The sequence below is a fragment of the Narcine bancroftii genome, chromosome 9 (genome assembly GCF_036971445.1).
Source record: "Narcine bancroftii isolate sNarBan1 chromosome 9, sNarBan1.hap1, whole genome shotgun sequence".
NCBI lineage: Eukaryota > Metazoa > Chordata > Chondrichthyes > Torpediniformes > Narcinidae > Narcine > Narcine bancroftii.
Window position 1 is genome coordinate 81140343 of NC_091477.1, and position 24250 is coordinate 81164592.

A 24250-nucleotide genomic window follows, 5' to 3' on the forward strand; every position below is an offset into this window, starting at 1 on the left:
TTCTGTGCACAGTATAAGAATTTCCTGATACCAGTGAACTTGGAGGAGTGAGAAGTGAATCAAAGAACTTTTCTGAACTTACACATGCATTACATACATGTGCACTTAGAATTAGAAGGGGGTTAAGGAGGATTAAATTAAGTTAATAGTAATAAGTTAAAGATCGATCCAGTTTTTATGTTTAAAGAAAATTAAAAGCAACTTTTGCTGCTGGGTTTTGAGGTTCCCAAGGCCCATAACAAAGTTACCTTCAGGCTATCCTGCAATAGGATTCTCAGATAACTTTGCATCTGGGTATTTTCAATGTTCTCCCCATTTAAAAAATAGTCTGCCCGTTTATTATTTGTACCAAAGTGCATGACTGTGTACTGTACAAACAAGGCTGGAAAAACTTAGGCTGACTTGCTGAGTTTTTAAAGCATTTACTGTTTTTAATTTCAGATTTCCAGTAAGTGCACTTTTATTTATTTTAAATTGCCAAACTAGAGCACAATGGAAGCCTTACCTCCTTTCTCTTTTGTAACAGCAATTCTAATCTATCATTAGCTCGTTTGCCTATCATTTTATTCCTCTCAGCTTCATACTGCCTTTGTGTGTTATCTTGGTGTATACTCAAGTTTAAGGCCACATTCACCAGTGCAGTCATCAGCTTCATAGCTGCAATGAAAAAAGTAAAATTGTTAATATATTGTTGAGTCAGTGATTAAGGAGAAACCTATTGATGTCCTCAAATAATTTGAACTTCACCTAAACCATATTGCAAACCAACTAATTTTAAGTAAATTTTATTTTCTTCCTTTACTTTGCAGTTCTTGTTCAAATTATAGCAACACCAAAACGTACACAATTCCTACAAAAACTACTCAAATCTACTTGACAAGTGGATACTTTACGAAAACTGAATACCAAAATGTATTTGAGAGGTTTCAACAAAAATAAATTCCCAATTTACTTGCAGTTTAGTGTGCACAAAAATTTATACATGAAACAGAGTATGCTGATAACCAGAATTGCTGCCAAGTAACAGAATGGAAGTCGATTAAGAATAGGCTGCCCTAGTTAGAGTGCCTGAATAAATACTGGCAAAAATCCAAAGTAATTTTAAAATTTGATTACATTTTGACCATCTTAATTATTGTGTCGCTGTGCCAAGCTACAAAATCTAACCATACTTCTCAGTTTAAATGAAACCCAACTTGCTTTCAAATATGAGAAAGCTTGATCTAACGACTTAGATTCACCAATTTAAAGCTGCATGAGAGTACTTGAGAAATATATGTAACCACCAGGTAATCTAGCCAAATTACTCAAATGCTCAATGTGAACTCAAATTTAAACCTCTTCAAATGATGTTACTCAAATGTTCATTGTTCACTAAGATGTCTTGATACTAGTGCCCTCAGAACTTCTATCAATATGAGAAGATAGGCAAGGCCATGGTTTATGATGATCAAAATTAGTTCCCCTGTATAAGTATTTACAATTATGAAGTAAATAGATAGACAAGACGTGAGTAGACTCTTACTCCTGAGGTCAGGGGAGGTTGGAACAAGAGGGAATAAGTTAAGGGTAAGCAGGCAAAACTGTAGGAGAAATGTTAGAGGATGCTTCCTCACTCAGAGAGTGGTGGCAGAAAGGAATGATCTTTCAGAGGAGTTAGTCGCGGCAGGGTCCTTTCTGTCATTTAAGAGAAGGTTGAATGTGTACATGGATATGAGGGGATTGGAGGGTCATGGGCAGAGTGGGAGGGGGGGGGAACTAGTGGAGTTGTTCAAGTGAACCGGTGTGGACTTGAAGGGCCGATATGGCCTGCTTCTGCGCTGTAAACTGTTATATGGTTATATGTTTAAATGCTCCAATTCATTATTCAGCCTAATTGCCACAAATTCAGCAGAACAAAGAATTTAAAGTCAATATAAAAATGGCACTCTCCTTCTAAAACACCTGTTCCAACAGAATGCATGAGAAAAATACTGTACATTTGCAAAAATGCGAATAGTTTCTAAGCACATTACCAATGTTGATTCAAACCTTAAGACTTTTTGCAGGTTTTGTCACTTAGGAAATACTATTGCTATTCTCTCTTAATTGGCTTTCAAATATTCACTTCAGATATCACTCCTTCGAATGATATCTACAGTGGTCACAACCTTGAATTTGTCCGTAATACACTTTGTTCTGCTGCTCAGGATTTTTATTAAAATATTAACCTGATGCAAGTTCAACAAGACCATAATTTCCCTCATATTTTGTGTTGTATGTGTTCCAATTATTGCCTGACAATAAATACACTCATGCTGTAACTTAATTGGAATTTAAGTTGTACAGTACAGTGCGTGCTTTAGGATTTAAACCAAAAACCTTTCATAATTATTATACCTTACCTGCCAATGTACTGGTGTGCCTAAAGGCTCGAACTTGGGAATCTGAAAGCCCAGTTAGCAGTGAAATCACTGTATCCATCATGTATTCATCATAAATAATACTGTACTGACACTGCCGAATTAGCACTCCAATAAATTCACAGAAATTTGAACGGAATTTCTTCCATTGTGGACCAGGCATGGTTAATGGATAATCTCCACTGTCCTGAAAATAAATACACTCAATTACATAGCCTATTAAATGGTGTCGAATACAAGAGCTTCAAATAACTATGCACAACATTTTTTTCATGACCTACATTCACTGCAAGTAAGCACATTTACTTAATGGTTACAAATAGTCTCATTCAATACAATTTCTGATGTTTACAATTATATTTGACAATATTTTATCAGAACACAAAATAACTTCTTGTTAATATGAAATTAAAATATCTGTAATAATTAATGCTCATTGGCCAATTTGATCTTCTTTCATTAAGGTTAAAGGTGCCAAGTCCTGGATTTGAAATCAAAAATGGCAACAGTCTGAGCGAACGACTTCAGAATTTTCATACCGTTGACCTTGAATACTTTATTTATTAAACTGATGAAAATGGTGGCGCTACTGCAACTGCTGTCGATCCTACTGCCCAGTCTATGCCTACGGTACAGGTTTAAACCACCTATAGAAATGGGCTGGTGATATATTTTTCAACACTGCAGAAGTTAGAGAGGTCTGTGCAAAATTGATGAAGCCAATGTTTGGCAGCCTAGACCATAAGGGGTGCAGAATCTGAGGGAATTGAATTGGCACAAAGTGCCAGAACACTCACTCCCTCCCCCCACTTTTGAGAAGGGAAGTCTGGGAGAATAACCTGCAGAGCAGTTTGATGGCCAAAAACACACCAGGATGTAGCCTGACTGGTTTATGGGAACCAGGTATCAAGACCGAGATTTGTGAGGGTGCAGATGCTGAGCAGGGTTCCCAGAGGGCCTTGGGCATTAGCAGATTCATAATCGTATTGGGGATTTGGACTCAGAAGGGTGACTTGGATGCCTGAATTTTGATTTCACTGCTGGGAGACAGGAAGTCGTGCAGTTACAAAGGCTACAGGAGTGGAGAAGGCAAAAGCATCATAGGAGATGGCAGGATCCTAGATTCTGTTCTCTGAAGGAACTCTCTTTTGCTTCTCTTTCTCTTCTTGGAAGGGGTGCTGAACTAGTGGTCCTTCTCAGTTGGCCTTCACAGGCAAACAAAAGTAAACACATTTTGAGTATTTATATAATAATAAAGGAACTTGACAAGTACTGATAGGAACAAATAAATTGGTCCAAACTATCTGTTGGGGAAATTTGTAATCATCTGGATCACTTCAACATGATAAAAGAACAACTTATTTTGTTGCTAATTTAGAAGCAGAAATCAAAGCATTTATTGCCTTTAAGCTAATGATAAACTGCCTCCTGGAACTGCTGTTTCAAGTTAATTATGGAGAAAGAAAGGTCTGGGCTTCGAATTGAGAGTCTTAATTGGAGAAAGGCCAATTTTAAGATCTAGAATGCATGGATTGGGATAAGTTGTTTTCAGGCAAGGATGTACAAGGTAAGTAGAATTTTTTTTTTCCAATTTCTTCAGAAGTTAATTTTTTAAAATAATTTTATTTAATTTAAAAAAACACTTAACAAACATATCACAATGTTTCAAATTTAATCCAAATACATGGGGTATTTTATATACGAAAAGGAAAAAAAAACTACAACTCCAAACTTTTGCATGCCGTCTATCCTTTCCCAAATAAATATCCAACTTCAAAGTTATAGCAATACATTTTCTAGCTATTGTCAAAGCAATTTGTACAAAAAGGTGAAACGTTGAGAGTACAGAGTTTGTATGTTTCTGTCAGAATTAAAGGCAATGTTAGTAGGCATAGGGAACCTTGCTTTTTGAGGGATATTAAGAACAAAAGGATTGTGAGAGACAAAATTGGACCCCTTAAAGATCAGAGTGGTCAGCTTTGTATGAAGATAGAAGAGTTGGAGGAGATCTTAAATGGGTTTTATGCATCTGTATTTACTCATGAAACTGGCAGAGTCTAGGCAAGTAAAGAAAACAAGCAGTGAGGTCATGGATCCTATACAGATAAAAGGGGAGGAAGTGCTTGCTGCCTTAAAGCAAATAAGGGTGGATAAATCCTCAGGGCTTGGCAAGATATTTTCTCGGACCTTGAAGGAAGCTGGTGTAGAAATTGCAGGGGCTCTGGCACAAATATTTAAAATGTCCTTAGCCTCGGATATGGTGTTGAAGGATTGGAAGGTAGCTCACATTGTTCTGTCGTTTAAAAAAGGCTCCAAAAGTAACCCTAGAAATTATATGCTGGTGAACCTGACATCAGTAGCAGTAAAATTATTTGAAGGTGTTCTAAATGATCGGATATAGAAATATTTAGATAACTATGGATTGTTTAGTGATAGTCAACATGGCTTTGTTGTGTTTAACCAATCTTATAGAGTTTTTTGAGGTTATGAAGGAAAGGCTATGGATGTTGTCTGTATGGATATCAATAAGGCCTTTGACAATGACCCGCATGGAAGATTAGTCAGGAAGGTTCAGATGCTAGGTATTCATGGTGAAGTAATGAACTATATTCAACAACTGCTGTATGGAAGAAGCCAGAGAAGTGGTGGATGATTGATTCTCAGACTGGAAGCCTGTGACTAGTGTTGTGCTTCAGGGATTGGTGCTGGGATCATCGTTGTTTGTCATCCATATCAATGATGTGAATGATAATGTGGTTAATTGGATCAGCATTTGCAGATGACACTAAGATTGGAGGCGTTGTGGACAGTGAAGAAGGTTTTCAAAGCTTGCAGAGGGATCTGGACCAGCTGGAAAATGGGCTGAAAAATGGCAGATGGAATTTAATGCAGACAAATGTGAGCTGTTGTATTTTAGAAGGACAAACCATGAAGGGACATACATGGTGAATGTTAGGGCACTGAGGAGTGTGAAGAACAGAGGGATCTAGGAATACAGATACATAATTCACTGAAAGTGGCATCACAGGTGGATAAGGTTGTAAAGAGAGCTTTTGGCATCTTGGCCTTCATCAATCAAAGTACTGAGTATAGGAGCTGGGATGTTATGGTAAAGTTATATAAAACATTGGTAAGGCCAAATTTGGAGTACTGTATTTGGTCACCTAACTACAGTAAAGATATCAATAAGGTAGAAAGCGCGGAGAGAAAATTTACTAGGATGTTGATTGAACTTCAGGAACTGAGTTACAGGGAAAGGTTAAACAGGTTAGGACTTTATTCATTGAAGCATAGAAGAATGAGGTGAGATTTTATAGAGGTATTTAAAATTATGAGGGGGACAGACTGAGTAAATGTAGATAGGCTTTTTCCATTGAGGTTAGGTGAGATACAAACCACAGGACATGGGTTAAGAGTGAAAGTGGAAAAGCTCAAGGTGGAACTTCTTCAGATAGAGAGTGTTGGGGGTGTGGAACGAGCTTCCATCTGAAGTGGTGAATACGGCCTCAATTTTAACATTTAAGATGAATTTGAACAAGTACATGGATGAGTGCAGGTCAGTGCTGTAATGTTCTATGGTGCTGTTCAGTTATGAAAAGCTCAGCAGCATAGCTGTTTTGGCAAAATCAAATACCTTTCTAAGCTATTTCAGAGGGCATTTAAATGCCCACATGGTTTTGTGTCTGATATAATACCATGCGATAAATGTGCAGATACCATATTTCATTTACTGAAGAAAAAGAGTTAATCAGGTGGAGTATTGTCACTGATCGCATATCATGTTTCTCTATAGTCAGTGTTTACAGAGAACAGCTTCATCCTGTGATTCAGCTCATCTCAGTCTTCTGCATGCCTTGATCAAACATGTAAATTCAAGAGTAGCACAGAGTTCAGAGATGGTTCACTGATTTTCTGATCAGAAAGGCCAGATGCACATTGCAACCAGCACTCTAATTTTACACCATGACTGGCAGGGATAAGAATTGCAAATTCATTCACTTAAATGAGTTTCAGATCTTGAGATTTAAAGTTAAGTGAAGATAACTTTTACATTATTCTTTTTAAATTATTTAGTTATTTTCAAGTTTTTAAATAATTCAATTCTTATATTTTTACCATTTCAATTACTTTTTAAAATTATTTAAATCTATTTGATCAGTTTTTGAATTTCTGACTGTCAGAAACATTAAAAAACCCTTTGACTGTGATGGACCATCAATGTTGTATGAAAGTGGTAAATGTTGTTTGACCTCCAGGAGCATGGCCTCAGGATCCGAGGTGTGTAACTCGCTCCTAGTACAAAGCTGCTCCATTTTGGGATGTTTCTCAGAAATGGATGGTCAATGCAGCTAGCCATATTTATCTGAATCAAATTATGGTGGGTTGGTGGACTTCACAGATGGCTTGTTTAGGCAACAAATGGATAGAATGTTACTTTTTAATTCTGTGGAAAAAATGGGCTCACTTTCAATATTGTTTAAGTTTCAAGAGCAGGTATTTCTGAAACTTATATTTGCCATTATTCTGACACTTAAAATTAAAACAAAAAAAAAATTATTTACAAGTGACACTTTTAATTAAAATCAATTGCGAGTTTCTGCAATTCAAAAAGAACTCAACTACTAGTTAGCTTTTATACCAAAGAACATTGAAAATGTAACACACAGTTCAATCCAAGTATCATCCAAATTTGTAAAAACTGCTTTTTGTTTTGATAAAAGGGACTCACTTCATCAAACTCTTCAGTCATTTTCCTGATTATTTCTGTATTTTGCATGTTTCGAAACATCTCAATTCTGACCATGCCTGAAAGAAAATATAAACAAAATTACAAAATGAGTGCAAATAAATTGTCCATTCATAATCATTGGTAACACAAAGCACGAAAAAATAATTATGTACCATTAATGGTTAAAATAAAGCTAATGAAGAAAAATGTAGGTGCACTATTTAATTACAAGTCTTGCATAACCGCTGATATTCCGATCAAGAACATATATTAGACTAAACAACCAATCACCTAAAACACAAACTATGGAGGAAAGAAATTCTACAAAAACTCTGCCAAACATATTTGTTCTTCTCCAAATAGAATTATCTTCAATAATGGTTGTAATTTTCACAACATTAACCTTTCCCCTTGAACTCTAAAGGTTCCATGATTAACAATTCATTGAGTTGAAAATGGAAAACAGAGTTGAAAATAGAATATTTCCAGTTCATTGTTTTTAATCCAACATCATGAATTAATATTCCTTATATTAACTTGATGCGAAGAAATGCACATAACTATGATAAATTCAGTTCTTCTCATTTCACTTAACAATTGTCAGGATCAATAGCAGAAGAAAAGCTGAAAAAGCATAGACTTTCCCTGGAAAATTGACACATTTGTTACAAATCGAAAAATTACAAACATCTGAACATGATAAAGATCTCAATTCAAAGAAACAAAAAACAAACTGGAAATTTTTCAAACTTTCTTTTTTGTGAAGATGACAATTTTTTAAAAACTTTTAATTTATTGAAACTAGAACCTCTCACATCAATTCAAGAAGGTATTAAAAGTAGCAAGTATGCAGCTTATAATTTAATTTTACAAATTTTGAGTGATATGAGAGTTGGATAAAGAGATAAAAAAAGAAAATATATAGAGCAACACACAAGTGCTGAAGGAACTCAGCAGGTCAGGTAGTATCCATGCAAGGCAATAGGTGGTCAATGTTTGAAGCCAACATTGTCCATCTATTGTCTTCCATGGACTCTGTCTCGTCCATCCACTGAGTTCCTCCAGCAATTTGTGTGTTTTTTCAGTTTTCACTTATTTACCATAAATTAAGAGGAGATACATGAGAACTTGGCAGGCTTAAAAATGGGTAAATCCCCTGGATTATATACGATCTATACCAGGTTGGTATGGTGGGGGCAAGAAAAATGATTGCTGGTGCACTGGCCGAGATTTTTAAAACTTCTCTGGACAGAAGTTAGAAGGCAGATGACTGGAGGACATCAAACATTGTCCCCTTTTCTAAAAAAGACAGCAAACCCCAGTAACAATAATTATGTAAACCTATCAATGGTAGGGAAGATCGTGCAAAAACATTCGGAATGAGAGGATTCCTTGCAAAAGCAGGAACTAATCAGCGACAATCAACATGGCTTTGTTGAAGAGGTCAAATATATTGGCAAAGGCAGGGCAGTAATGCCATTTACATGGATTTCTGTAAAGTCTTTGACAAGGAAGACTAGTTCAAAACCAGGGCAAGTTGGCAAACTAGATCCAAAGCTGTCTTGAAAATTGGAGAAAAATGGCAGAGGGTTAATAAATTTCTGGATATCATGAACGTTGGAGCTAGTGTATAAGGTACACTATACACTAGTGTGTACAGAGCAACTTATACATCAAGAAATATTTGGTGCTCAGTGATATTGAATTTTGGTGAAATGTACTGAAAAATCGTAAATGGTTTAATTCAGACTAGCTTGAGGTGTGGCATTTTTGGAGCACTAATAAAGCAAGTATATTCATCATGAATGTTAGGATATTAAGGAGATGTGAAAACCAGAGGACCTCAGACTACAAATCCACAGATCCTTGAAGATACCAATGCAAAGGGACAACATAGTTACAAAGACAAACAGGATACTGTTTTGCATTATTGTGCATTGAATAGAGAAATACAGAGGTTATGTTCAGACTGTTTAAAACCTTGGTCAGGCCATAGCTGGATTTTTGCATGCAGTTCTGGTAACAACACTAAATGAAAAACGTGAGCGATTGGGAGATGGAGTAGAAGAGATTCATTAAAATATTGCCTAGAATGTAGCAGTATAATTATGAGAAGATAGTGGAGAAGTTGGGTCTTATTTTCCCTGAAACAGAGGAAAGAGGATTCCTGATGTCTATATATAAAATTATGAGGGGTATAAACAGATTACATTGCAGGAAACTTTAAGGCAAGGGATCATGGTTTAGAGGGGTTAGGAGGGGGAACTTTTCATTCAGAGTGGCAGGTATTTGGAATGCACTGCCTGATTGGTTAAAGAAAGGCTGCTGACAGCATTGAAGAAGCTTCTAAATAAGCACTTGAATTGCTTTGGCATAGTGGTGTATGGACTAAAGTACTGGGGAGTGAAGTTAATACAAAAGGATGTACCCTGGTTAGCGTGAACAAGTTGGGCCAAATGGCTGTTTCTATGCTGAATAATTCTATGATCAGTCTTCAAAGAAGTAATTGATTAGATATTTTCAGCAATTATATTTCCCTTTTAAGATAGCTAACTTCTATTAAAATGTATCAGGGTAAAAATGTTAGTTTACCCCTCCCCCAAAAAATCCTTGATATGAAATTTAATGGTGGAGACATTTGACAATAATTTAATTCATATTTCAAAGCTTTTAGATTTACCTTTACATCCTGAGCACTGTATGAAAAAGTTGATCAAGTCCAGAAGTGCAATGTCCCTGTCTTGCTTGTACGATTCTATCCAGTCATCAACCACAGACTTCAGGAAAAAAAAATAGCATTATCATCAAATTACAGAAGTGGAATAAACCTCACATTGCATGACTCACTGCATGACGTCTCACTTCATATAACTATTTTCAGGAAATTTGTCTGTGATCATGCATTATTGAGCAAAATGCAACATCTAGCATCTGTGGTCTATCCTTGCATTAAGACTTTTGCTTCTCTGTACATGATGCATTTACAAACTATTTCTGCTGTCACTCAGGTAACAGGCAAATGCAACCATGATTCAGCCTCTAAACCACATAGGAATATACAAGGTATTTATATGACATATCCACAAAAACATATTTTTATTTTTTTTAAATTTTTCACACTATGAACCATATTAACCAAAATACACACATTTATTTCCCTCTTGAATATACAGCGTCATTTTCTCCCCTTTTTCCCTCCTCCCTTCCCTCCCTCCTTCCCACCCCCCTCCCTACCCACTAAATGTTCAACATATACAATAAACCCATTAAACAAGTCATCACACAATGAAAATAAACAAGAAAATTGTGTCATCTACTTTTACACACTGGGTCAGTTCATTTCATCTTCTTCTCATTCTATCATTTTAGGGGATGGAGGTCTACGGTAGGCCCTCTCTGTTGTGTACGGTTCCCAAATTAGTTCGAATAATGTGACTTTATTTTTTTAATTATATGTTATTTTTTCCAATGGAATACATTTATTCATTTCTATGTACCACTGCTGTACTTTCAGGCTCTCTTCTGATTTCCAGGTTGACATTATACATTTTTTTGCTAAAGCTAAGTGTATCATAATGAATCTTTTTTTGTGCTTCATCCAGTTTGAGGCCTAATTCTTTACTTCTTATATTACTTAGAAGAAAGATCTCTGGATTTTTTGGTATGTTGCTTTTTGTGATTTTATTTAATACCTGGTTTAGATCTTCCCAAAACTTTTCCACTTTCTCACATGCCCAAATTGCATGTACTGTTGTTCCCATTTCCTTCTTATAGCAAAAACATCTGATACTGTTGGGTCCCATTTATTTAACTTTTGGGGCGTAACCAATTATATTGTATCATGCGTAACCTCGTGTTTATTGTATTTCTCATAGTTCCGGAGCATAGCTTTTCCCATATTTCATTTTTTATCTTTATGCTTAGATCTTGTTCCCACTTTTGTTTGGGTTTACAGCTTATTTCATCATTCTCTTTCTCTTGCAGCTTGATGTACATGTTTGTTATAAATCTTTTAATTGTCATTGTGTCTGTAATCACATATTCAAAGCTGCTTCCTTCTGGTAACCTCAGCCTGCTTCCCAATTTGTCCTTCAAGTAGGTTTTCAGTTGGTGGTATGCAAACATTGTACCATGAGTTATTCCATAGTAGTCCTTCATTTGTTCAAAAGTTAATAAATTATTTCCCAAAAAACAATTTTCTATTCTTTTGATCCCTTTTCTCTCCCATTCTCTAAAGGAAAGGGATTAGTTGATTTTGCATCAATAATAATTTTGGTAGTTGGTAATTTGTTTTTTTCCTTTCTACGTGAATCTTCTTCCAAATGTTGAGCAGATGGTGCAGTACTGGTGAACTTCTATATTGCACCAGTTTTTCATCCCACTTATAAAGTATATGTTCTGGTACCTTCTCCCCTATTTTATCTAGCTCTAACCTGGTCCAAGCTGGTTTTTCCCTTGTTTGATAAAAATTTGATAGATATCTTAATTGTGCTGCTCTATAATAATTCTTTAAGTTTGGTAGCTGTAAGCCCCCTTGTTTGTAGCATTCTGTTAATTTATCTAGCGCTATCCTCGGTTTCCCCCCTTTCCTTAAGAATTTCCTTATTATTTTCTTTAGCTCATTGAAGAATTTCTCTGTTAAGGGAATTGGTAACAATTGAAATAGGTATTGTATACTTGGGAAGATATTTCCCACAAAAACATATTTAATAATGAGTTATAAACTGGAAATTTCTTCATTACAACCACATGGATCATAAAGTTCAGAAATGAAGACTTCCAGTGAAAAATATAAAACTTCAAAGTGTTCTTTCTCATTTTATTGTTCGATCCTCAGAAGAGCCCATTTTGAGAGGAAAACATTAATTTTTTTACTTTTCTCCCATCTGTTCATAATGTTCCTTGATTGAGACTTCAAAACTGTTTGTCAAAAGATTTGAAAAAAATCTAGTGTCTTTAAGTTCAGTACCACAGCAAATAATATCCCATTTCTTAAGTTCTCCGGCCCTGTCTAAAAAGTAGCAACATTTAACAGAGAACAATCTGCTTCAAAATACTCCAGCAGGCAAGGATGCAAGATCAACTTCACTATTACAGATTTATCACATTTGAAATAGGAGAATCCATAAAGTGGAAAAATGTGGACCAATTCACTAAATTGTTAATACTTTGGTTGTTCTGCATCTTTGAAGTTAGTTATGGACCAGAATGTCTAACTGACAAACCAGCAGTTACTCCATACTTTGTGAGATCATAATTTTCAACTGCCTGCCTACCAGCGAAAGCAAAGAGCTCCCAGACTCATGGAAATTATCTACATGCTCCAAATTATTTTCACTGAGGCTGGATTGCTGAGTGGTGGGAGGTCTAAGACTGAGTGAGACCTGAATGGGGATAGTGGAACAATACTATAGATTCTTTCCAACAGAGATTGTAACACACAATATCCCAGCCATGGTTAACATCTTAAACCCTAATAAACATCTGTGTACATGATGCTTATAGGAGTTAAATGCTTTCATACATAAATCAGATTTTAAAATCAAGGTTATGAATGCATTTATCAAAATCATACTAAAGTAATTCTTGATCAAAGTAAAGTTGTCCAGTTCCACTGAAAAAGTTCTATTAAAAATGCAATATGAAAACAATCCTTTAAAACATTTTTTGACAGGGAAGTTTGCATCACAGGGTTCTCTTGTTGGTCTTTCTCACCTTATTCACTTCTGAAGTACAAGGAAAAGCTTTAAGTTGACAGATAACAATTGATGGACACATTCAAGCTAGATCATCAGCTGTTACATTGAGCAACAAATATTGATTGAGATGATACATTTGGCAGTGTTGCATTACACAATTTATCCATTGCATCTTGGCTCATACTTTCAATTTTATTTATTGTGATAGACCAACAAAATTACATTTTTGTTGTATTCCCGCTACTGTAGATTTACAAAGCTTGCTGTCCAGCATAATACAGCATGTCTTTTCTAAATTGTTGCCCAGACAATGTAGTAAAATTGCTCAGAATCATGTACGGAGTAATGGAAAGATTAAAAAAACTAAAATTATTCTCCCCTTTCCACAGCACTGTCTGTCTTCCCTTGGTGCCACCACTTTAATCTTAATGCTATCAAATACCATGATTGTTTAAAAATTCAGAAATGTTACTGTAAACAAGTGAAATTTCTTTTAAATTAGTTCTGTAGCAATCCTGAGTAATGCTCATGATTAATGCTGAAATCCATTGAAATATATCAGAACTCAGTAATCCAATGCGCTTGAAAATAGGTACAGTATATTTTGACGTACAAGTCAAGTCTTCAAACCATCAAAAATATTGCAAAAAAAAAAATGGAGGTCGACATACGCCAGATATACTTTTGAGACCTTAAATTCAACTCAAAAAAATACTGCTGGACGCCAATTTGGCGAGTAAGTCGACCCTTGAAAACCAATTTGACTTACAAGTTGACTCTTGCAAAACAAAAACTACAGCAAATTTTCATTGAAAATTTTATTGAAAAAAAAACACACTTAGAATCCTTCTAAATCACTGTCATCATCTGAGGCAAAGATTGCTGCAAGCACATCCATACTCTCACTGTTTAAACAGTCATCATATGGGTCCCATTTTGTATCTGATGAGGCGGCTTCAGCTTCATTATCAGTGTCCCACAATAAATCTTCTGTACCATCAATTGCACAAGAGACAACACAGTTTTTAAACGATTTTGTTACAATCTCTACTTTCACTTTACCCTGTTTTGAGCACAAAGTCACACAGCATATCAAGTGATGTAGCACGCATTGCTCTACTTTTGTAAATGATTTTTTACGCACTCGTCATCCATGTATTCTGTAAATTACGCACATGATCTTTGAATGGCTTGTTCAAGCAGACATCTAGAGCACACATGTCAAACTCTGGCCCGCAGGCCAAATTTGGCCTGCGATATAATTATATTTGGCCCACAAGATCATTTCAAAAATGTATTAGAGGTGGCCCGCTGGCCGCTGCGCCAGTATAGCGCATGCACAGTAATACAACAAATCCCAGAATGCATTGGCGTCAGCCTGCTAATCGCCCCCACCTCCTCTGTTTACGTTGCAGGGTCTCACCGTGGACTCTGGTTTTGGGACCTGGCCGGTGTCAGGGGAAGCCAAGGCTGCTTCCCAGCGCCCGGAACCGGAGGCCTCGGGCCTGATCTCGCCAGGACCGTTGCCCACTCCCCCTCCCTGCCACAGGGCGATCCGCGACTCATGGTGACGGGGCCGCTGATCCGCCGAGATGCCGCCCTGCAGCGAGAGCCGATGCCCCCGCACTGTCGTTGTCCAACCCGATCGCCTGCAAACCCCACCCTCCCGCACACAGGCCTGAGTAAGTATTATGAACTTTAATCTCAGGATAAAACGATCTTCCAATAGTTTCATGTCACAGTGATAAATATATTCCTGGTTAAAAATGGACCTGCACCTGGATACAAGCTCATTAGGCATAAAACTTGAAAAGTGTGTAAATCAAAGAATATCTGTACCAATGGAAAAAGGGCATGGCAAATAACCCTGCTAGAGTTCATGCCCACAACCAGTCACCCATTTGATTGTTTCAGGAATCATATTATTCTCTCACATTCTCAATAGCCCTCAGATTTTACTATTCGACAGCACACTAGCAACATTTGACAAATCCTCTAAAGAGAAATATTATTTATTGAATATTTTATTTCTCATTTGTTAATGCTTCTGGAAAGAGTTTATCCAAAACTATTATTAAACATTTATTTTAATAAGAAAAAGTTTAACATTACATATGTTGAAAGAAGAGAAAACATGCAGATGTTGTTGAAAATTTTCAATAAATATTTAGTTCAGCCCTCGACTTAGTCCAAGTTTTTAATTTTGGCCCTCCGTGAATTTGAGTTTGACACCCCTGATCTAGAGGTTGCAATAAAGATGTCAAACCAGCAGAGATAACCTCCATGTAAATATTACTTAGTTCTAATCTACTTTTAGTCTTCTCAGTTAAGTGGCCATGAAACACATCCCAGACCAGCAAACTTCATTCCTTGCGTAAACTGCCTGGCCGCCTGTTCCATAGTTTTACACGATTTTCATCTATCCATCCTTTTGTCATGAAAATGTACAAAAATACCTGCTAGGAGTTTTATTTTAGGTTTAAGTTTGCACTTGAAGATTACAATGAATCTTCATCCCGTCGGCCATGCACAATAACACCCATAAATCTGGTCCTTTCATGGCCTGTACCTCGGGTTTGCACAGTTTTCACACCTTTACATTCCACTGTTCTATTGCCTATCATGTCAAAATTCAAGGAGGTTTGTCCATGTTTCCAACTAGTGTTTCTGCTGGTTACATATAATAAACTGGTGAAAACTTACAACTTTATGATCAAGATCTTTTGGTAGTTTCTGAGCAATTTTTGTTTTTTGGCGTAATACCAGATTTTTCCTGTTCATGAAACGGTTGCACCAGCCGACTGTACCTTCAAATTCTTTACTGCATTCTGGGTGGAACTTTACCCACTTCAGTGAAAATGCTCTTATTTAATTTTGCATGACTATGCTACGACCTGATTTTCCAACTCAGGCCAACGAAGGAGTCCTCTTCTCATCGAACATTTCCTTTTTTGGTATTTTTCTTAAGAGTCTCTTGTTTCTTTCTCCAATCTCTTTCTAACTTCTCGTATACATCAAATTTTCTTGCAGCAGCCCAGTTGTTGGTTTTCTTGGCCATTTCTATCACTTTTAACTTAAAACTTGCTTCATACTTTTGTTGTTTTGCTGGATCCTCCATGATAACATCAACCTTCAGCCAACACCCAGCAGCTCAGTCATCGCAATTTTTTTGGGGGGGTGGGGAAGGGGTCCACCTATACACCAATCAATGCCCAACAACACATTCAATGCAATTTTTGGGGTCACCTTATAAATTGATATAATGATAAAAATCATTAAAATGAGGCTGAAAAAGGGGGTCAACATATCTGCCATTCGACCAATATGAAGTTCATTTTATTTAAAACAAAAAAATTAGATAAATTTTTACTTCTCTGAGGGCACATATTTTCACTTGTCAGGTGTCATGTTATTTTAATTTTCAATTTCTAAGACTATCAATTAAAATAACTCACTTTGCTTAACCCTGATATTTTTATTTTCCTACATTGTTTTACAAAAACAAAGATAATTCAAACATCAATCCAAGATTTTGGGTATGCCGTTAACATTGATATAATTGGCACATACATGGACCTACCTTTAGACCACTGGCATGCACCAGACCAAGATGGGATTCACTGATATCCAACAAGATCAGCAAGGGTTCAGCAAGTAGCACACAATTCAGACTAAACTATCTGTTCAAAGGCTAGTGATAAGTGTTCTTGATGCCATCGTCCAATCAAAAGTTAATACATAATCAAGCATTACAAAAACTAACTTTGGGAAGTATATTCTCAATTTAAAACAAGACACTCCCACTGCCAAAATTTTGAATTTGAACTAAATTTTGGGCTTTCTATATTAAATATTTAAGGAAGATTATCTCTATCAGCCATTCCACATCTATTGGCAGCTCCCAATATGAAAATACTACAGTTATTCTTCCAAAAAGTTTAAAAATGAGCACAGAGGTGATCAACCAAAGTTGAGGGGAGAAATTATAAATTTTGTACAACTGCTACAAAAGGACTCCATGAGATAAGTTAAAATTTTTAGTCTAAAATCAGATTGATTTGAAAACATTTCAGTTGTTTTAAATAATAAATGCATTTGTACAGTTTGGAATTTTTGGCCCAAAATAAAGGTGATATCAATTACTGTCAGGCCTTGCACAATTTGAAAAACAAGCTTTGGAATCCAAGTGCTGGTCACGTGAACTATCTGTGCTGAAAAGTCCAATACAATCCAGGAATTCCCCAGAGAGATGACCAAATTCTGTTGTGATTTAGCAGCATCATTAAACAGCATGCATGGCAACCATCTCACACAGGATGAGAGTTGATGAACAGTTGGTTGGATAGTCTAGTCCAACTCTGTTCAAAGGTTGTACAAGATTATTTGCTTCATTTAAAAAGCAGATTGCAGTAATAAGAATGGCTGCTGGAAACAAAGGAATAATGATTTTAATCCACTTTGTGTAAATGGACCCAATTATTGATACCAAGTGTTTCTCTACCATACCATAATTAGGAGTTTGAGGAATGTATAGGAATGAATCCCTGAGCAATTCCAAACATCATAATAATGATATTCAATTTTACATTTACCTGCATGGCACTCTTTCCCATTTTTACCACCTCAAAAAGTGTGACCGGTTCAACTTCTCCATTTTGCTGATGGTGACCATTAGCTCTTCCTTGATTTGTTCTCCCACCTGCACCAAGACGACTCTTTTCTCCTGGGGTACGCCTTGCCTTCTTAGCAGTCTTGAAAATAGAACAAGGTTTTCTTCCGTAAAAATGTTAAACAGGGCACATTCAAAATAAAATAAATATTAAGAAGCTTTATTATTCTTGTTACATCCTATGCAAGTGGTCTTCCTAAACAAGATAATTTAATTACCACATAAATGAAAGCTTCTTGTTAAAACACTGAACCAAACAAACCAACCAATAAAGGTTGTTTAACTTATTAAGCCTCAATAGCTGGTGTTCATTTTCACTCTGTAATATTTCAACAAATTAAATACTGTATTTTTTAATATTATTTCCCAACCCTTTCTTCCTCTTATTGCACTGGTTCCCCAATTGTGGATTCTTAATTTCTAGTTACTTACATTATTAGGTAGATTAATATTGACCACCCTTTTAGAACTAAAAAGCATAATTTTCACAACTATCTTATGAATTAGTTATTCCTTTATTCCAAAGCAGAAATTTCTTAAGATTTCCAGATTCCTCAACAAGAAAAATCTACCAAGCTGGGAACAATCCTGGAAACTCAACAATCAGAATAGGAATCAACGTCACTAACAGCAAACCAAATCCAAAATTACATGATTTGAGGTCCTTGACCCTTCATCAGAATGTATGAAAGGTCCAACATGTGAACCATTAACTGTTTCTCTTTCCACTGATGCTGCCTGACCTGCTGAGAATTTACAGCAATTTTTCTTTTTGTTTTAGATTTCGAGTGTCTGCAAATGTTAATTTTGAAAGTTAAATCAACTCTTTCAGATTATTATAAAGGATAATAAAAACTGAGGATACAAATGTCATTCATCAGTGGGGAGAATAACAAAATCAACATTTCAGGTAAATAACACTTTTATCAGTCTACATACAATCTATGAATGGAGATATAAATCTGTACTGAATTAAGACATAATGAACAACTGGATTGTTCAGCTAAGCAGATAAAAAATGGGAAATACAAGTAATTTAAATATGAAAGTTTTTAATCAGTGTTAGTAAACTTAGTGAAACTTGTCAAAATATTATGGTTCTCCACTTTTGTATGCACTTTTTTAAAATGCATTATTTGGCATTTCTATATTCAAAATTTAGTCTGGACACACCATTATGCAGAGAACATTAACATGGTGCTTTTAAAAAAAGAGGACAATACTTTAAAAATTTTATACCGGTGGCTTGCCAGGACCTCGGGCTCTACGTTTCCGCCCTTTCACTTCTGGATCATCGAATTCAACAGTAACATCGGAATGAATGGTTGTTTCATTGGTCGACTCCCTGAAAAGATGATAAGATACAATTTAAAATTAAAAACACCGAATTATCTGAAAAAAGTTATTAAATAATTCCTTCCATAACCTCACAACATACAAAAATCTAAAACTTTACTATGAAGGAATCAGGTTATCTGGAAATGTAATGATTTTGGAATTAAGCACAAATATATCATACAAGGTTGACATTTAAAAATGAAAGATCAATAGCATGCATGTTCTATCTTGTGTCTTTTTACGTTGCCATGTAAAATAAGAAAATCTGCAGATGCTGGGTTGAATGCAATACATAGAAGTGCTGCAGAAACTCAGCAGGTCACCCAGCATTCATGGGAAGTAAAAGGCAATCAACAGTTTGGGCCTGAGCCCTTCATCAGGAATTTGGGAAAACAGATAGATATCTGAATAAAAAGGTGGAGGGAGGGGAGAAAAACAAGAGGGGAGGATGGAGGAAGAGAAAGGGGAAGGTACACAAGCTATAGGCGTGAGTTAATAGGTGGGAGATGTGGGGGAATGTGTGCTGCCCAGCTGCATCAGAGTCTGGGATGGAGACATCTATACCCGTGAGCAGAAAGCCCAACAAAAGGTAGAGAACAGAGCCCAGGATATCACAGACAAAACATTCCCCACCATTGAGAATGTCTATAAGGAACACTGCCATCAGAGAGCAGCAGCAATCATCAGGGATCCACACCATGTATCACACAATCTGTTCTCGCTGCTACAATCAGGAAAGAGGTATAGGTATCACGATTCGCATAACTAGATTCAGGAACAGCTGTTACCCCTCCACTATCAGACTCCTCAATAATAAAGTCAATCAGGGACTCACTTTTACACTTTATTGATTTTGCATTTTCTCTCTCTGTATTGCAAGTCAGTTTGTTTACATTTCTTTATTTGTTTACATGTGTATGTTTAGTTTTGAGAGAGAGAGAGAGAGAGAGAATGAATTACCAGAAATTATACTGTTTTGTCTTTCCTAGTGTTTAACCAGTAATACTTTAAATACCTGGCCCAGCATCAAACTGTGATTGAACATTAAAACCAAATCTGCTCGACAGTGGACCTAACACAAGCTAAATTATTCTTTATATTGAACAGAGCAGAGGAATGCACAGAAGATCCACAGACAGCTGTGCGACACCAGTGACACGAGACACATGACAAGGGATCAAGACAATAATAGATCACAAGTCAACCTTGCGAAATAAGAACAACAATGCCTCCATTCTGGACAGGCTAAACATCTTCTATGTATAGTTTGATGAGATCAGGATGACGCCAAAGAAAGCTCCATGTCCCCCTGATGAACAAAAAACATAGCTGCAGCCGGGTTGAGGACCACATTATCCAAGGTGAACCCTCACAAGGTGGTGGGACCAGACACATAACTGGTTGTATACTGAAGGACTGCGCAGATCAATTGATGAAGGTATTCACAAACATCTTCAACATCTCACCACAGTAGTCCATCGCTTCCCACAGAATACAAGACAGTCACCATCATCCTGGTACCCAAGAGGGCGACATTAATAGGTCTCACTGACCTCCACTATTATGAAATGCTTCAAGTGTCTGGAAATGGAACGCATCAAAGCACACTGCTGGAGATGCTGCACCCATTACAATTCGCCGATAGAAGAAACCATTCCACAGACGATGCTATACCTTGGCCCTTCACTCCATCCTAACCCACCTGGAGAACAATGCCTCATACACCAGGCTGCTGTTCATTGACTTCAGCTTGGTGTTTAATATAATCATTCCCGAGAGGCTGGTGGAGAAGCTTGTGGGACTCAACGCTCCTCTCTATAATTGCATCCTAGACTTTCTAACAGAAAGACCACAGTATGTCAAGGTTGGTAGCAGAATGTCAGGGGTATGTACTCAGCCCACTCCTGACCCACAACTGCATTCCCAGATCCAGCTCCAACAGTGTCATCAAGTTTGCAGATGACACATCAGCAGTTGGCCTCATCAGCAACAACAATGAGTTTTACTACAGAGAAGGAGTGGAAAATCTCATGAAATGGTGAGAGATTTGGACAAGACAAAGGAGATAATCAAAGACTTCAGGAGGACCAGGAACGACAACCTTCCATGACACATCAACAACTCTGAAGTAGAAAGTGAAGAGCACCAAGTACCTTGGAGTTCACTTAACTAGTGACCTAGTGTGGACACTTAACATCTCCTCACTTGAAAGGAAGGCACAATAGCAACTGCAGTTCCTGAGAAGACTGAAATAAATAGGCAAGGCTATCAGCCACCATGAGGTCATCCTTCTATAAGTGCTTTATTGAGAGTGTCCTGGCGGGCTGCATCACAGTGGAGTACGGTTGCTGCAGAGATATCGATAGGAGGTCAATCCACAGGACCATAAGAGTGGCAGAGAGGATCACCGGAGTCTCCCTCCTCCCCCATCGCCGTAATCTGCTGGGATCATTTTCTGAAGAGGGCGTGCAAAATCACTGAGAACCCTTTCACCCTGCACATCTTTCAGCTGCTCCCGTCAGGGAAGATACAGGAATATCAAACCCAGCACCACCAGGCTGAGAACAACTTCTTTCCACGGGCAGTGAGAATGATGAACAATCTAAGGAACTGCTCACACTCACCATCTGAGACTCTTGTATTCATGAAACAAGATTTATTTGTTTGTATAAATGAAATACTTATAACCATAGAACAACTACAGCACAGAAACAGGCCAATTTGGCCTCTCTAGTCCGCACTAATCCAAGTACCCTCCTCTAATCCCACTTACCAGCACTCTGCCCATATCCCTCCATCCCCCTCCCATCCATCCAACTCTTTCTTAAATGAAAAAATTGACCCTGCCTCCACCACTTTTCCCGGAAGCCCATTCTACACAGTAATCACTCTCTGAGTAAAGAAGTTCCCCCTCAGTTTACTCCCAAACCTTTGCCCGTCAACTCTCAACCCATGACCTCTTGTATCCATCTTTCCTACTCTCAATGGGAAAAGCCTTTCCACATCAACTCTATCTATCCCTCTCATTATCTTAAACACCTCGATCAAATCCCCTCTTAGCCTTCTACGTTCCAAGGAATAAAGACCTAATTTGCTCAATATCTCCTTGTATTCCAGATGCTGAAACCCAGGCAACATTTTTGTAAATCTTCTCTGGACTCTCTCTATCTTGTTAATATCCTTCCTATAAATCGGTGACCAGAACTGCACACAGTACTCTAAATTTGGCCTCACCAATGCCTTGTACAGTTTTATCATTCTTCCCAACTCCTATATTCTATGCACTGATTTATATAGGCAAGCATACTAAAGGCCTTCTTCACCACCTTATCCACATGTGCTTCTACCTTCAGTGAACAATGCACCCCCGTTATTCCTAGATCTTTCTGCTCCACTGCATTCTTCAATGCCCTCCCATTTGCCACATATGTCTTGCTTTCATTATTCTTTCCAAAATGATGCACCTCATACTTATCAGCATTAAACTCCATCTGCCATCTTTCTGCCCACTCCTCTAAGCAGTTTAAATCCCTCTGGAATCTTTGAAAACCCTCTTCATCATCCACAATTCCCCCTATTTTAGTATCATCTGCATATTTACTAATCCAATTTACCACCCCATCCTCCAGATCATTAATATATATGTGACAAACAGCAACGGTCCCAATACCGAACCCTGAGGCACACCGCTCGCCACCGGCCTCCATCCTGACAAACAATTATCTATTACTACTCTCTGGCACCTTCCTTCCAGCCACTGTTGAATCCATTTGACTATCTCCAAATTACTACCCAAGGACTTAGCCTTCCTAACTAACCTCCCATGCGGAACCTTATTGAAGGCCTTACTGAAGTCCATATGGACAACATACACTGCTCTACCCTCGTCAACATTCCTAGTCACCTCTTCGAAATATTCAACAAGATTGGTCAAACACGACCTTCCACACACAAATCCGTGTTGAGTGTCCCTGATCAGACCCTGTCCCTCCATATACTTTTATATACTATCTCTAAGAACACTTTCCATCAGCTTACCTACCACAGATGTCAAATTTACAGGCTGATAATTGCTAGGCTTGCTCCTCGAACCCTTTTTAAACAAAGGAACCACAAGCGCAACATGCCAATCCTCCGGCACTATACCCGTCTCTAATGACATTTGAAAAATTTCTGCCAGAGCCTCCACTATTTCCTCACTAACTTCTCTCAAGGTCCTGGGGAAAATCCTGTCAGGACCTGGAGACTTATCCATCTTTATATGTTTCAAAAGCTCCAGTACTACCTCTTTCTTAATCACTATAGTCTCCACATTTACCCCCTTTGCTTCCTTTACTCTGCACAGTTCAATATCCTTCTCCTCAGTAAATAGTGAGGAAAAGAAATTGCCCTGCATATGTATTGTTTGTCTGTATGTATCTCTGGTTGTGTATCTGCATGTTTTATATTGAGGACAGGAGAATGCTGTTTCTTTGGGTTGCACTTATACAATCAGATGACAAAAAAAATTCAAACAAATAGAAGAATGATTCTGTACATGGGCCACATTTGCCAAAATGAATGTAAATGAAGCTACATACACTAGTAATAAACCAATATTTAATTTTACAATTGGAATATCTCAACTGCTTTCATAAATTAATTTTTGTTGAAATAGTTTGCATGATTTTTGCACGTAGAATTTGAAATACTAATCTTGTAACAATCTTCACGAAAATTTGGAGGAAACTTGTAAAAAAAAAGGTATAAAGTTTTATTTTGCAGGAACGAGTCAATTTATAATTTAACTTTCAGGAAACATTATTGCTATCATGTTCCCTCAACAGATATTTTAACAATATCTGCTTCAATTATCCAAACATTTACATACTTACTGCAACACTGGTATCTCTGGAGTGATCATCTCTTCGGCCTGTTGCTGTCCACAAATCTGGACAAGAGTTCGGAAATTTCTTCCTCTTGTTTTTGTGTGTTCTTTCAACTAATTTGATTATGTGGAAAGTATTTTCTCCTTGCTTTTCTTGCTTGGTCTTTATGAAAGACATATTTGGGCAAATTCTAAAAAGAAGCGAGAAGTGTTATGAAACTATACCTGAAAGATTTTTATTCTTACAATTTACTTTAAAGAGTATATGACAGTTTCAGAAAATCTTTATTTTAGTCTACTTAAACATCTTGAAAACTTGACATGGCCCATTGCATTTCTGCCAAACCAATCCAAGTTCTTCAACAGATTGTTACGAGCCCTAAGGACTCAAAAACCAGCAGCGACAGAAATTCACCAAGACAATGGCTACTTAAACAAAGTTTCTGCCTGTTCAAGTCTCTTTTTTTGAAATGCTTTCTGTTTGCTTGTGAAAAGTGACCTAAGCCACCTAATCTTATTCCCCCTTTTAAACATATATTTTATTAA

The 24250-nt window shown here is 37.1% G+C and overlaps 1 protein-coding gene across 5 annotated transcripts in view; it reads right to left on the reverse strand.

Moving 5' to 3' along the window:
• stag1a (STAG1 cohesin complex component a) overlaps nucleotides 1–24250 on the reverse strand; it is a 243211-nt gene that overhangs the window by 42366 nt on the left and 176595 nt on the right. For all 5 annotated transcript variants that reach the window (XM_069896613.1, XM_069896609.1, XM_069896612.1 and 2 more), the window contains 7 exons: nucleotides 23712–23895; nucleotides 18739–18844; nucleotides 17423–17581; nucleotides 9812–9908; nucleotides 7132–7208; nucleotides 2385–2589; nucleotides 506–657 (listed from right to left, as the gene is read on the reverse strand). In XM_069896613.1, coding sequence (XP_069752714.1) covers nucleotides 506–657; nucleotides 2385–2589; nucleotides 7132–7208; nucleotides 9812–9908; nucleotides 17423–17581; nucleotides 18739–18844; nucleotides 23712–23740 — 825 coding nt within the window. In that variant the 5' untranslated portion in view covers nucleotides 23741–23895. The remainder of the gene's footprint in view (nucleotides 1–505; nucleotides 658–2384; nucleotides 2590–7131; nucleotides 7209–9811; nucleotides 9909–17422; nucleotides 17582–18738; nucleotides 18845–23711; nucleotides 23896–24250) is intronic.